This window comes from Caretta caretta, chromosome 6, assembly GCF_965140235.1.
Source record: "Caretta caretta isolate rCarCar2 chromosome 6, rCarCar1.hap1, whole genome shotgun sequence".
Classification (NCBI taxonomy): domain Eukaryota; kingdom Metazoa; phylum Chordata; order Testudines; family Cheloniidae; genus Caretta; species Caretta caretta.
The window spans coordinates 47,761,465-47,777,273 of NC_134211.1; the positions used below are offsets into that span (position 1 = coordinate 47,761,465).

General features: G+C 41.3%; 1 protein-coding gene across 1 annotated transcript; it reads right to left on the reverse strand.

The window, feature by feature from the left end:
• Positions 1-220: 220 nt before the first annotated feature.
• On the reverse strand, positions 221-11,032 carry LTO1 (LTO1 maturation factor of ABCE1). The gene is made up of 5 exons (XM_048853711.2): positions 10,801-11,032; positions 9,332-9,437; positions 7,486-7,556; positions 1,851-1,971; positions 221-1,460 (listed from the first exon to the last, which is right to left on the reverse strand). The coding sequence occupies exons 1-5, from the start codon at positions 10,857-10,859 to the stop codon at positions 1,392-1,394; spliced, it is 426 nt and encodes a 141-aa protein (XP_048709668.1). The 5' UTR covers positions 10,860-11,032; the 3' UTR covers positions 221-1,391.
• Positions 11,033-15,809: the final 4,777 nt, after the last annotated feature.

Below are 15,809 nucleotides of genomic sequence, written 5' to 3' on the forward strand. Positions count from 1 at the left end.
GGCTCTAAAGCAGGTACTTTTATGCTTTGCCATGTAAACATATATTCAAAAATGTCAAAATGTGATAGCTTTTACACAAAGCCTCTGGTTAGTGGCATATGTGTCAAACAAAAATTTAAAGATCTGGTATATATCACTTTTTAGAATTCTCCTTCTAAAATTGTAATTTCCCCTCTTCATATCTCAAATGTGAAAGCAGGATGAACACACACGTTAAAAGGAATGTTGTAATCCTCTTTATTTACTTTGTGTATTATGATGAATTTTGGTATAGTTGTATTTAGAAAAAATTTAAAAATTAACATAAAGGAATGTTGCTCAATGACATAAGTGAACCAGCTCCACAGATATACATACACTACACTATAGTGAAATGCCTTCTAGAAGTGATCACCTTACATTCTACTTGTAAAAAGTTACATAAATATTCTAGCACCAAAATACAAAATATCTTTTGAACAAAATAATTTGTTTCTCTTAAACTAACATAGTGGAGTATTCACTTACATATTCTGACAGCATCCATTTTCTAAATTAAATTGAAAAATACATTTCCCATCTTGGAAACAATTTACCACTCAATTATTGCAGCATTTTTGGTCCCATAATGTGAGAGACAAAAGTGGGTGAAGTGGTCCAATAAAAGATATTACCTCACACACCTCACCATTACTTAGTTATTCTAAGTGGCACTGGTAGATCTCATTCTTTTAAATATGTTCAGCACTTTCAGCTGCCAATACATTTTTTTCAGCACTGGATCAGACATCAGGTGTCTCAGCTCACGAAAATAATACAGAAAAACCAACAACAGAGCAGCAATATTCTCTTTTGAGCTGTAGCTGCTTTCAGAACCATGTCTGTAATACACCTCCTCTTCATTGTTATCCCATCCTCTGCTTCACCCTTTCACCCTCAAAAATAACATAGCTCTTTATTGTAAGCTCCTCAGGACAAGGAAAATATCTTACTACCTATTTGTGTAAATGTATACATATTATGTAAATTCAGAGATCTATACATGGTTTGAAAGATTCATCCTTTGGATAATAAATAAGGGAAAAACATCATAAAACAAACCATCATAGAAGCAAATGATTTTCCCCAGAAATTAAAGACAGACTATCAATATGGGACTAGTGTTGAATGAATATGGAGGTTGTGCATTTTTGTTTTTTAAAATAGGACATGCACTGGTGTTGCAATGAACAAATAAAACTGGGACACAGCAAACATTAAAGGGGTGCCCTTCCACTGCTGCTTAGCTCTTCTACCCTCCCTTTCGGAAAATAAAAACCTGTTTATATTCTGACTATCTGCCTTTATTATAGTTAATCACTCCCCCAGATAGCTGTTCCTTAACATTTCTTCTTTATCTTCATCTGTTATGCTCAAAAAGTAAGGGCAGATCTTTCAGGATTGATTCTAAAATCAGACTGAATATTTAGCAATGAGCAAACCTAAAAAGAAAAAAGAACACATACAGGTGTTTTAAAGTGTGTGTGTATTTCAGGTAAATTTGTAACAAGATACCCTCCCCATTTTTACTCTTTCCTCCTCTCCCTTCCACAGCTCTCTCTCAAGTCAGTATTAAATGGCTTTTTCCTTTAGGATGAGTTTATTGCATTTTCTGTGGACTGGAGAATTGCACCTTAGTTTCCCCCCCCCCCCCCCCCCCCCGCTAATTAAATAAACATTACAATTGTAACTGGTACAAGTAGCCCAAAAAGATTGCATAACAATAATTACTCTGAACTGCATAATTGCAGCTTTATATTACTGCCACATTAGACTGCAGTCTTTTCAGAAATTGCTATTACCTTCTAAAATGACAACTAAGTACTACAAACCTGTTTAAATTTTCCTCTGATTTTTTCCAGATCTTCGTGAAGTTTGTCATAAATGGGGTCTTCAAAAGGGTATTTCTGAATCATTCCTATTAATGATTCCAGGGCCTTTATTTTCTTTTTACTGCAAAAAATGAAAATACAGATTTTCTTATGGTGGTTCTGTTCAGCAGCAAGAAGATTTTTTTCAGTTGCCACATGAAGACGACACCGAGTATTTAATATTAGTGTTACACTTCAAAATACATGACCCAATCCTGCCACCGTTTTATCACGCAATGCTCCCCATTTCAGTCAATGAGACTACCAATGTCAATCATATGCATTATTAGTTTTTCAATACGCACACTGTGTGTACTTTGTGTTAAACGCCTTGTACATATCTTGACAGAGATTTTTCCTTAGACTCATTAGGAAATATTTATAATATATTTTCAGACCAGTGGCTGGAGGGAACTATGAAAATGCAACGTATTATTAAACATATTGGTAAACAAGAATAGTAATAATGCTGATAAATGCTGATATATGTAAGACAGATTGCCAAAATATATTTCAAAGTTGTGTACGTGTGGTGGTGGCTCTTTAAGGTACCTTTACTACAACCTGACACTAGAAAATTTATAGTAACCTACAGATATACACAGGGCAGAGTTTAAAAAAAAAAAAAATCTACTTCCCACTTGGCAGAACAGGCACTAAGAAATTCAGACTCTTGGCATCAAAAAGATTTTGCAAGACATACTTGTGTTGCCGTAAGGAAAAAATAGAAGTAATTAAGCCATTCTTCAGGTAGGGTAAGCAGAGATTGCAGGCATTCTGGCACTACTTCTGGATCATTCATGAAACAGTAGTGATGCCTTTACATCTCACTGGCTTGAGAAAATGATTCCTGACAGCTAAAGCTCACATCTAAAATGGAATTGGGAGCCTATAGTCACAGTTATTACTGACTGAGAGTTCTAAAACACACGAAGTGCAATACAGTTGTGGCATTCACATTAGACTAACATGCACTGCGTATGTCAGGTGAACAAGACAGCTGCAGTTGGACATCTGTGCAAACCAAAACTAATTAGGAGAAGCTGGTCAGGGTTTTATATTGACTGAGTAGGTATCCACCCAGGTCTTCAAATGTTCTGGTATTGAAAGAAATATTACTCACTATTTACTCTTTTTATAAATTTTATTAAAATACTTAAAAAAAAAAAAAAACCACCGAAGCTAAGTTACCATTACTATTAAACTACACTATCAAATCAAGAAAACAAATTAGTCACAAGACTGTCATGGAATTAAATAATCAAATTAATACTAAATAATTCTTAAATTCCAAGGAGGTGTTTAAAGAAGTAGCTGTCTGTTTGGTTATGAGTCTCACCTAAAGAATTTTACTAAATTCAACCATTCCTGTTATAGATTTGATTAAATATCTTAATACTGAAACCAAATAATCATCTAATGTCTGGAACACAGCCTCAGAACAAGTTATAAAGTTTCCTTCCCAGATTTCAATTCTTATGTGGCGTCTAACCATTTCCTCCTCCCTTTCCCGTCACCGCCCACCAAGGATCTAATAACAGAGACTTTAACAGGACACTCTTGATCAGCAGATGCTTAACAACTCTTATTTACCAGATATTATAGATGACACTCTCAAGTCTCTCAGGACTTTTAGACCGACACATAACAGTTTAATGAATAATTTTGTAGACAATATATAAGGCTGCTTAAACCTGGGGAGCTTTTCTTTCAGGCACCTTCGCTGTGTGGACTTTATGGGTGGTCTCATACAAATGTGAATGCACACAGCCACACATTTACTTCCACATCCAGAAAATAAAAAGCTAGGGTGTCTCCCAGTGAATAAAAATAAAAGAAACAGAAAAGATAGATAAGAGAGGGGATGCACACTCTTCAGCTCTTAGTCTTCTTGTCTCTTCTAAAATAGGCTCTGGAACAGCAGTAAAGGAGATAGTGATGTTCTGCTGGCAGAGAGCTTCTCACTAGCGGGTCTCCTTCTGGTATAGGGAGAGACTAGTCAAAAGTTGGAGCAGTCTGGTTGTTGATGTTGTGACTTCCTCTCCCTAAGGTGATCAGTCTGGGAGATTCCGGAAGGTCAGTCTTTCCGCAGATGGCTTGTGACCTGAAAGCGTCTCAGACTTCCATTTCATAAAATCATAGAAGATTAGGGTTGGAAGAGACCTCAGGAGGTCATCTAGTCCAATCCCCTCCTCAAACCAGGACCAACACCAACTAAATCATCCCAGCCATGGCTTTGTCAAGCCAGGCCTTAAAAAGCTCTAAGCATAGAGATTCTACCACCTCCCTAGGTAACCCATTCCAATGCTTCACCACCCTCCTAGTGAAATAGTGTTTCCTAATATCCAACCTAGACCTCTCCCGCTGCAACTTGAGATCATTCCTTCTTGTTCTGTCATCTGTCATCATTAAGACCAGCCTAGCTCCATACTCTTTGGAACCCCCCTTCAGGCAGTTGAAGGCTGCTATCAAATCCCCCCTCACTCTTCTGTTCTGCAGACTAAATAAGCCCAGTTCTCTCAGCCTCTCCTTGTAAGTCATGTGCCCCAGCCCCCTAATCATTTTCGTTGCCCTCTAATCATAGAATCATATAATATGAGGGTTGGAAGGGACCTTAGGAAGTCATCTAGTCTAACCCCCTGCTCAAAGCAGGAGCAATCCCCAATTTTTGCCCCAGTTCCCTAAATGGCGCCCTCAAGGACTAAACTCACAACCCTGGGTTTAACAGGCCCATGCACAAACCACTGAGCTATTTCCCCCTCCCCCCAAAATTTTTTTAGCCTGGCAGAGAAGACAGAGAAGAGGAGAGGAGAAAAGTTTCCAAACCAATTTTGATTGTATTGGTTTGGAAACTTTGCTTTGCCTTGCAATGCCTTCCTCCAAGGTCTTCAGACAAATCAGGTGCAAGACCTAACTTGGAGCCATGAAACTTGGCCCAATCAGGTTCAAATTAGGTCACCCTTAACAAGCATCACTTTGGAAAAGTCCTATAAAAAATATTCAGTGTTTTGTATTACACAGAGAGACTAAGTCTGTAACCACTCTTCCCAACCACCCCTCCCCCCCAAATAAATAAATATAAACAATCCAAATACAGAGACCACTTTAGAGGAAGCTAGCACAGTCTTACCTGAGAGCAAGGTCTTAAGATGACATTATGTCACCAGTTTACAAAAAGTTCATTTTAAAAATCCTATTAAAAACAGAACCCTTGAATCAGCCTGTTTAGCAAACATTTAGCAAAATTACAAATAAGTTCAAACTTATTATCACTTTCAACATCTCCATTTCTTCAACAAGGCAATTACAATACCTTCCTGTTCTGAAACTGGTATATAGCTCAAACAACTTTATCTTCTGGAATCTTCATCTTGATGGAGAAAAGTTACTTTAAAACTTACCAAGAGAAAACCCATTTGAAATATTACATTTTAAGTTCTATCTAAGGTCTGTATTTCCATATAAACTATTCCCCTCACACATACTTAAGGTAAAAATCAGTTATGATCACAGCTGATACCTAATTTAATGTCAGCCCTGATCAAGAATTACACCTAGTATTTGAACAAATGTTGAATGTTACAGCTTACTGAGCTAACTGCGTAACATAGGATGGACTGTGGAAAATCCATATTCCTGTTGTGTTCACTTCATTAGCTGTCTACAGGAATGTGACCTGAATTTAAAATTCTCTCTAAGAGCTGGTCTACACCAAAAACTTATTACAGTGTAGCTACGCCAACTTAACCCCAGGTGTAGACTATGCCAGATCAAAAGGAGAATTTTTCTGCTGAACTACCTACTGCCTCTCAGGGAGATGGAGAACCTCTCCAGTAATGTAAACATAGCCCAAGGCTCTTCATTGAGGGATTCCTAAATATCCCTTTAAACCATCCCACTCTCTTAGGTCTAAAGTATAGGTTTTCTGGAATATGAAAATTGTCTGTATTTTGGCACCTGTTGCTTCAGGACTGAAATACTCCTTCCCCACCACACATATTTTATGACAAGACGACAACAGAAGTAGCTTCTTTTAAAGCAAGTTTAAAAATATTTACATTTAAAAAAGCTTTTGAAGCAACACTGATTTTATTTATGATTTTACATAGGTTTTAATTGTTTATATCTTGTATATTTGTAGTACTTAATTTGTTTTTAGTTGTTATATTGCAAAGTGTCTGTGATACATTGTTAGACAGGCATTACGTGAATAAAATTATATACAAGACTTGCGATGAAAGACACTATATAAATGGAAATTTATAAAAATTTAGCAGGCCTGTCAATCCTGTCATATTAAGAGGACCTGAATATCTAAGACTGCTGGCTAAATATACCTAGATGTATAGAACTTACATGGTTCATGGATGGCACAATTAGCAGATCCAAATCACGGACCTCACCAGATTCATCATGTACTAAAACAGAGATGGGCAAACTACGGCCCGTGGGACCGTCCTGCCCGGCCCCTGAGTTCCCTACCGTGGAGGCTAGCCCCCAGCCCCTCCTCTGCTGTTCCCCTTCTCCTGCAGCCGCATGGGCAGCACTCTCAGCAGCAGGGCTGCGCGCTTGTGCAGGGCAGCGTGTCTGGCTTTGGCCGAGCGGTGCGGCTCCAGACATGCTGCTCTGAGCGGCATGGTAAGAGGCCTGGGGAGTTGGATATGGGGCAGGGGAACCTGGAGGGCAGGGAGCAGAGGGGGAACAGTCAGGGGACAGGGAGTGATTGGATAGGGCAGAGGTTCAGGGGGAGGAGCAGGAAGTCCTGGGAGGGGGTGGTCAGGGGACAAGGAGAGGGTGGGGTTGGATGGGTTGGGAGTTCTGAGGGGCCAGGCTGTTTGGGGAGGCACAGCCTTCCATACCCGGCCCTCCATTCAGTTTTGCACCCCAATGTGGCCCTCGGGCCAAAAAGTTTGCCCACCCTTGTACTAAAAGGACGCTCTGGGTGGGCCAACACAACAGACTCCTTTCCTTAGAACCAAGATTTCAGCTCTGTATTCCTCCTGCCACTGAAATTATGAATGCTGCAGAAGAACAGGCAATAGTAAACACAGGCAGGAAGAGATTCTGCCATTCCTCTTTGGCCCCACATAGATGATAGCAGTGGCATGGTGTAGGAGGGCAGTAAGATATCCTACTTGGACCCCCATCATAACTTCAGTGTAGGGAGTGTGCCATGGCTGAAGGATATGGACCTAAGAGATGCTGCATAGACTTTGACCCTCAATCTTTAGCAGTAAGAACTTGGTATGTTCTCAACTAGTAGTTTCACTCAAAGGATAATATCTACATTTATACCAATAATTTATATTTTTCTCAGCATCACAGCTGTGAAGAGGGCATCCTTGCATGTATGTTACTCTCATGGTTTCTACTTTACTTCATTTCAAAAACACTCTACCTGTGGTTGGCCAGTTTGATTCTTGTAATGCAAAGGAAAAAAAACAAACTATCAGTTGTTCCTCCTGTATATTTCTTGAAAAAATAATGGGCATTACCAGGGCTCCTATAAAAATATTTTAGCCTTTCCTTAGAGAAAAGAAACTATGAAATTCAGGGCAATATTAACAATACATAATACTATATTTTTAAACCATACCTGGGCTTTTCCTCTGCAGATCTGTGAAGCAAACGCTGCCATGTCAATGCAAACCCAAGATAGTATCCAATCTGTGAATTTATAAGAATTCAATTAAAAAAAATTATCCTTTATCTGTATTCATTTAAACAATAATTTTAAAAATATACATTCTGGTTGATAACTAGCACATGACAAACTAAAATCAAAACATCTTGTTATGCTACTTCTAAAATCTGTTTCGCATCAGAGTGTGTTGAACCTCCAATATAAACTGCGATGGAAAGTGCAGTTTTGTAAAACACCCCACCATATTTCATCTGCTTTGATCCCTCAGAAATTTGTGCATCTGTTACCACACTTCTGATTCATAATTACAAATCCAGCTGCATGGGTGGGGGAGGGGAGAGGGGGCAGGGAATGGCATTGAACTTAAGACACCTAGGAGATGCATGCATTTTCAAACATGATTTAGGAGCCTAGGTCCCACTGACTTTCAATGAAACTTAGCGTCTTAAGTGCCTAAGCCACTTGGGTGTTTTTGAAAATTTTACTCCCTATAAATACCTGAGAGAGAAATTTGGCTGGATATCTGTATCTAGCATCTTTTTAAATGGTTGAGCAAGCTCAGAGAGCTTTCGCAATGCCACAATTGTCTTGACTACCACTCCTTTGGTAGTCCTTTTCAGTCCTTTGTGGTCTTCTGAGGCAAGCCCATAACATGAAATCAGAAAGCTCTGCAGCCAACACTGAAAGATCAGATTCTTAGCATAATTAACTGTTTATTATATTGAAAAGAGATGACTGCCAATTTCAGTTTCATAACAGTCCTCATTCTAATGCCCAGTTTTCTGTCACTCAATTTTCTGAAGCCCTGATCTTCGGAGCTGAATTATTCCTGAAAGTGAATTTGAGCAAAAATGGTTAAGGCTTTCTTTTAATTATGAAAAAGGGGGAAAATATATATATATAAAAAACTCACATTATAAAATAATTACTGTCCCACATGTCCCAGTCTTGCACAGAAATCCACCTGATCTCAATGAGACTGTGCAAGCAGTCTGGGATCTTAAACTGCAAAGACAAGGTAGACTGTACAGTAGTCTGGTTAAATTAGCATTACAGTAAAAAGTGTACTAAAAGTGAAAAAGAAGTAGAAAGGGCTGTTGTTCACTTTTTTTAAGATATGCAGGTGGGAACCTAGATCCTGAATAGCTCCTGGGACACACAGGAGTGGGTTTCTCTTCTTCTCTTCTCTATTAAGATGCACAGAATATGATGCCAAGGTGGCATCTAGCCAAACTGCTCCAGATTATGGAAGTTACAGCCTCTTATTGCCAATATGTACAAGCCAGAAGAGCTTTAATGTTTTTTTCCCCCCCTCTTTTTCTTGAAAAAAACAAACAAAAAATCAATACAAAAATATATTGAGAATGTTGAAACTTCATGTTTCGGCATTCATGTGACAAAATACCTCCTTTAAATGAGTTTCACTGACATTGCCTAAAATACAGAGTGGTGCATAGTGGTACAAGACAAGACACATGCGTACCTAGGGTTGAAGGAAAAAATGTGAAATTGTCTTATTATGTAATTAAAGACTGCACAACGCACATATATGTGCATAACCTCAGCTGTGGCATCTCATGAATTTCAAGTTCTTAATATAGCTTTTTGTAAGGGATTAAATGGAGGATTCAGAACAGTTTACAGATCAGTTTTTTGTGTGTTCCTGGAATGAAGGCCATGGAGCAATAAAAACAATACAAGGCTTAGGTCACCCATCATGCTTTGCTCAGGCACTACTTCAATACATCATCATCTAATCTCAGCAACACATTGATTTTTAGGAAGTTTTGACATTTACCTCAGACCCAATCTTGGCACCATGTAGTGCTCCATACCTGCTTCCCTCAATAACGCCAACATGGCTTCCTTCAGCATAACCTTCTTGATACCCTTCACCATGAAATCTGTAAAGAGAAATAGATATAAAAAATTAATCCTAATAAAATCATATCAGCAAAGGCATAATGCAGAAATATTAGGTCATAAAAATACAGAATATTTTATTATTTTTACTGAAATATTGCCTTTGTAATTCCAACAGATTTCAAAGCAATTTCAGACGGCGTATTCGTGAGACAAAGTAGAGTAACAATTACACCACTCTATGTGCTATATAGTGGTATTAGAGAGACAATGTGGGTGAGGTAATATTTATTGGACCAAGTTGTTGTTTAATATATTAGATTAAAGAATAATGTAATTTAAAGACGACAAAAGTTCTGTTAGATCATCCAGCTCTGGCTCAAATGCTTGTTTCTCTCACCAACAGACATTGGTCCAATAAAATATATTACCTCACCCACCTTTTCTCTCTCATATCCTGGGATTGACACAGCTACCACTACACAGCATACAGTAGTATTCTGCAATATTTGAGGTCTTGGTAACATAGAAAAGCTAGGGAAGGGAAAGGGAAATCTAAAGGGGAAACTCTCAGAAATTAGTGTTAAACGAAAGAATTCAGATATGTAACATAGATGATGGTAGATATCTTGTCTGCAATGATGGAGGCCAAAGTTGAAATCCCAATCAGTGCAGCACGCTCTCCTTCCAACCTGCATTTGCAAAAAAACTAACAGAGAATCTAATTTCTATGATTCTTTAGCCTAATATATTAAACAACTCCCCTGCTTTGGTAAGGTAGGTGAGGAAGGGAGAGATTTAGGTACTTTAGGTATTTAGAACATTTTCCCCTCACTGGACCTTCAGATCACACACGACAGGTCAACACAGTAACACAAGTGCCTTCCTTCCTAACGGGGAAAGCGTTGGGAAATCACGGCACAACCGGGGGCAGTCCCCCCGCATGCAGGCCCCGCTCTTCTCAGCTGTGCTGAACACGGTTTGTCAGAGCCCCGCCACGGGCTGGCGGCTCTCACGCACCTCCCCAGCCCCAGGCTCCGCAGCCTTACACACCTGTGTTATCTGTCCACCTTGCCACAGAACCGCCCGCAGCCCCGCGCGCAGCCTGACCTCAGCAGCTGGAGAAGAGGGGGAGTCGGCGCGTGCGTGCCCGGCTAGGGGAGCCTGCCCGCCGGGGGCTGAGGTTGCGGCCGAACGTTACCGTCACGACACCCGACTTCCGGCCGGCTTCCAGTCACGCTGAGGCTCCCGAACGGGGCGCGGAGCGAAGGGGGGCCTGTAGCCGCCCCGGGATAAGTTCGTTCCCCTCCGGGATTGTTCGTTTCTCCCTCCCCCCCCCCGGTCCGGTTAGAGGGGGAGACACCGGACGGAGCCCCGGGCAGGGCTACCCTCTGCCAGCCCCACCTCTCCTCCGCCATCACGATAGCGTCGAACATATCCGAAGCGCTGGCAGCCGCCGCCATCGCGCGACGAATCTCCCCGAACGCCCGGCCGGGCGCGCACGCTCCGCTCAGGGCACGCTGGAAAGGGACGGCGAGCCGGAGGAGTCAGCGCCGAGGAGCTTCTAGTGCGCAGGCTCGGTGGGGGGGACAAGGAAGGAGCGTCCCACGCTGGCCTGTCCCCATCCAACCCGCCGAGGCTAGTGGGCGTGGCTTCCTCTCGCTGTGCCCCGCCCCGGGGAGCCCCCGCAGGCCGCCTCCCATGTAAACAGCCCCCTCCGTCGCCCGCGCTGCCCGCCGCCCTGCTTCTTCCCCTGTAGGGGCCCCAAGCCCTTCGAGATCCCCGCTCCGCCGGGCCAGCGCAGCCCCACCCCTCGGCCCGGTCACTGGCTGCGCGGCCTGTCCCTGGCGCGGTAGCTCCCGTGGTTCGGGCCCCGGGCTGGGACCCAGGAGATCCGAGTTGCACAGTCTTTGCTCTGGGGCAGTCTCCCGCAGTGATCGCGGGCGAGCCTTCTAATCGCCTCGTGCTTCCCTTCCCATGTCTGCTGCTTGGATGTTTCAGCCCGAGCCCTCGGCCTGGTTGGTAGGGCTGTGCTAGCCGGGAGCCTCTCCCTCTGTGCGTGTGTAGTACCCTGGGGTTCCTTGGGGCCTCTGGGCACCGCTGGAATACAAATACATACGAGTACAGCTTATCCCAACTGCTGGAGCTCCCTTCGTTGCCTCTGTGCCTGCACAAAGAGAACAGAAACAATTCCGTCTTCTGAGGATTATTCTGTTGTGTAATCCCTGGCTGGGATGATTTAACTGGGAATTGGTCCTGCTTCGAGCAGGGGGTTGGACTAGATGACCTTCTGGGGTCCCTTCCAACCCTGATATTCTATGATTCTATGACACATCCAGCTTCTTTGCCTAACCCCCCCCCCGCATTTACTGCACAGCCCTGGCTTTAAAGGGAAAAGCGATGTGGCTAGAAAACACTGTTCTGGCAATTCACATTTGATTAGATGCCTCTTAGGGACCATTATCAGGTGGCATACCTTAGAGCAGCCTCCCCTGTGCCCAGTGCAGAAATGGCCAACTAATCAGGGTGCTTGATTGCATTTAATTGCATTTGCCATTAGTTTAAAATTTAATGGCAAATGCAATTATCCTTGCGAGTCAAAACACATCATCACTAATATTAATTTTAAGTTAACAGAGTTGGCACATAATCATCTGGTCTATTGTATTAAATGTCTTATTGCATGCCTAAGCAAAAGATACATTTTCTCTTTCCTGTATACTGGAAGTGAGTTTGTTTGAATTTGGCTGTTGTCACTGCAGAATTTGCATTTAACTATTGTTATTCCACTGACCATTGTTACTCAGTTTATTTTTTAATTTTAAGAAATAAACAAGACAGCCACCTCTACTTTGACAAATGGAACTCCAATTGCTGCAAAGGCAGGAAAATGTAGCTTAGCTGACAAGAGATAAAAGATGGGGACAAGTGAATGAATAGTCATTGAAGAAGTTCACCGGGTACAGCAATCAGTGGACACTGGGTGGCACAATAAACACAGAAAATATCTATCTGGACATTTCTGTTCTCTGTTGTCAGTTTTGTGACTAACCACTAGACGGTGCTCGGGTGCTTTCCATTTATATCAATAAAAATATAAAGCAATAGCACAAATTAATGAAGAAAAGATTAAAAAGACAAAAACAATAAACACAACAATAGCTTTTCATGTTTAGATTATAAAAAGGGGTCATATATTCAGGGTGTTAGTTAACCCTAGGCTGTTTTCTTTATATTTTATCTATTTTTTGTTTTGTATAAACTGCATCCAAATATTAAAAATCAACCAAATTTATTCAGATTTCCAGTTGTGAGAAATTTTTGTAATGAAACCCCAAACCAGTCATTACAAATCTTAAATTTAGTCCAGATGGGTTTAGATTAGCATTTAGTGTTTTGTTGCATGTTTTTAACCAAAACTCTGATATCTTGCATCAATAGGCAATAGTTTGATTACAATTTTGAACTGTTTAAAAAATTGCCATCACAATAAAAAAAAATCAGATTAAAAATGGTCATGAACGTTGTTTTCTTGTTTTTCAGCTAGGAAGGAGATGAGTTATGGATATATAGTTACATGAGAGGTCATCTAAATTTTGTGTTCTAAAGTAAAGTTGACAGTATTTCTGAGTGAACGTGAGTTTATTTATAGTTGCCAGTTGAATACATACAAGACTCACAGAAACCAACACTGAATAAAAGATTTACCTGAAGAACCCCTACAAACCAAGTCTTCATCCCTGTAGTCAGATTCACATGGGCAGATCTTTGTGCCTACATGAAGACAGCTTGAATGTGACACCACCTTGGTGTAAGGATCTTCCCATGTAGATTAATTTGCAGGATTGGACCTGATTAGGGGCTCCTGGCTGCCCAATAGCACCCTCTGCTAGTCAGGCATTACCACCACTCCCTGCCTCAGTTTCCTTTCCCAGGGTGGAATTCCTTAGCTCTCCACACACTGCTCTGTGCTGGAAACGACTTAACCCTTTCCAGGGTAGCAGAAGACCAACTAAAAAGTCCCAGTAAACAAAGTTCTTCTACCCTTGAGGGGCTTGTCTTCAACCCATTCTCTAGGCCCTGTTCCCAGCTCCTTCTTGAGCTACTTTGGGACAGAGCACAAGCTGGTTCCCTTGGCGTACCATTCTCAGGGTCTTCCATCCAAACCTACCCACTCCCTGTGGTTCTACTCTCAGACTGAGTTCTCTCAACCCTCGTGCAAGGCCCAAGTGTCCATTAAACTATCATCTGACTCGCCTTAATCCCACCCCCTCAATCTGGGAGGCAGCTAATTAGTTATTCCACAGGTGGGCTGGCCACCCTGTGACAGCCCTCCTGCCGAAAAAAAATAGCTTAGTTTTGCATAATTATATCTGTGAGTTAACTGGACAGTTTCACAGTTGATCTTGCATTTTTGGCTTTTTACATTGATGTAATGGTGTGTTGAATCATGCCACTAATGTTCTTTTAATGACCATATATAGGCTTATGCTATATCTCATTTTTGACACTAAAAATTCTATAATTTTTTTATTTTTAATGTGTTAAGCTAGACCAAGATGTATCAGGAATGTAATATTCTTTATAACAAACTCACAGAGTACTGCTTTCATCTCCTTTCAGCTTTACTACTGTAACTCCTCCTTTATGACTCTCTCAAGTTTGGTTTGTCAGAAAATGGAAGCTGCAATCCATCTCCTTGCATGAAGTTGGTAGAACCTCACATCCATTATCAGAAATCTTCATTGGCAGGCTGCCCATTGAAGTTCAAAATATTGGAGTCCAAAATAACATTTCCATCTTCTCTATCTACCATGTTTCAGAGTAACAGCCGTGTTAGTCTGTATTCGCAAAAGGAAAAGGAGTACTTGTGGCACCTTAGAGACTAACCAATTTATTTGAGCATAAGCTTTCGTGAGCTACAGCTCACTTCATCGTATGCATCCGATGAAGTGAGCTGTAGCTCACGAAAGCTTATGCTCAAATAAATTGGTTAGTCTCTAAGGTGCCACAAGTACTCCCTTTCTATCTACCATGGAATTACTGTCTTCCACTTCATATCTCTCTGATTTCACCTATTTCTGTTCTGCAACCTGTTCCCGAATACTTCGCAAACACAAGATTTCTTCCTACACGTTCCATATGGTATTATTAATTTTCCATTACTAAGGCTCCATTTTCCCTGTCCATTAGCTAGCTGGGATGCAGAGAGTGGTGTTAATATCACCCCTTCAGCAGAGCTACTATGGCAGTAGAATTTTATTTGTTGGTTGCCCTGCACAGTGAAAATAATTCCATGCTCATAATTCATGTAAACAGAATTTGATAATAGTTGAACTTGATAGCCTATCAGGTCTCTTCCAACCCAGACTTTTGTGATGGTCCTTTTGATGATCAAGCAAAAAATAATACAAAAAGACTAATCAAACATCTAGCAGCTCCCATCTCAAGCTAGGTGATAAACCATAAATATTGAGCAAGGAACATTGAAAATTAATCTTTATCTAAAACGTATTTAATATAAAGCTACTGAAAAAATGAGAGCTGATCTGTTGGCTATGGTGAGATCTTGTGGTTGTATTAAAAAGAATCAGAAGAATCTCTTGGAGTAGCATCAGACATGATTAAAGACAGGGAAGCATTCAGAGGAGTCTTGTACATTCTGAAATTTAAAGGATTAGATTTCTTTAGGGCTAAATAACCCTCAGCCCGTAAGCAAATCTTTGAGGTCAGGAAAGGGGAGAAGTCAAAATAAGCCTCATCTTACCATGCTGCCCTGTTCAAAGACTAGGGACAATTGCTGTCCCTTCACTCTGAAGCTCAGAATCTGCTCCCTCTGTCTGTCCCCAAGTGTGCATAGCATCCCAAAATGGGCAGGGAAGAGGTGAGACAATGGCACCACTCGACCAGTCAGCTGAACAGGTCCCCTGGACAAGTACATTGCACCACTCAAAGGAAAGGATGTACAACCTCCGGACCACAATCTCTCAGCTCTGCAAGGGGTGAAGCACCCCAGCTCTCCTCCAGTACAGGCCTTTGTGTAAATCAGCCAGTCTGGCTCCTGGTCATTAAAAGAGAATCAGAGCAGTGACATTATACACAATTACGAGTAAAGGATCTCAGTCAGGTGCTGCTGTTTACCGTTTCCCATATGACAAGAGGCCACTCAAGGAAGTTAAGATAATACATTTAATATAGATAAAAGGTAATGATTTTTTACACAACAAAAATTGTACAATTCATTGTCAGAGGCAACAGTTGAACCTCCTCAATGGTTTTGATTCACAGCAGTGTTAGATATTTAAAGAATAGAAAAGCAGCTTTGTTACTCTACCCAGTATGAAAATAGGCGCCAACTTCCTGTGTTCTTGGAGGGGGCTTGACCCCAGCTCTGCCCCAGGCCCCGCCCACAC

Bases quoted from the DNA above. Each gene is read 5' to 3' on its own strand.
- LTO1 (XM_048853711.2), bottom strand. From the start codon at position 10,859: ATGGCGGCGGCTGCCAGCGCTTCGGATATGTTCGACGCTATCGTGATG. The intron at 7,557-9,331 runs GTAAATGTCAAA...ATAAATTCACAG, and splicing joins GTGCCAAGATTGGGTCTGAG to ATTGGATACTATCTTGGGTT. The intron at 1,461-1,850 runs GTTTGTAGTACT...TTTTCTTTTTAG, and splicing joins TCAGAGGAAAATTTAAACAG to GTTTGCTCATTGCTAAATAT.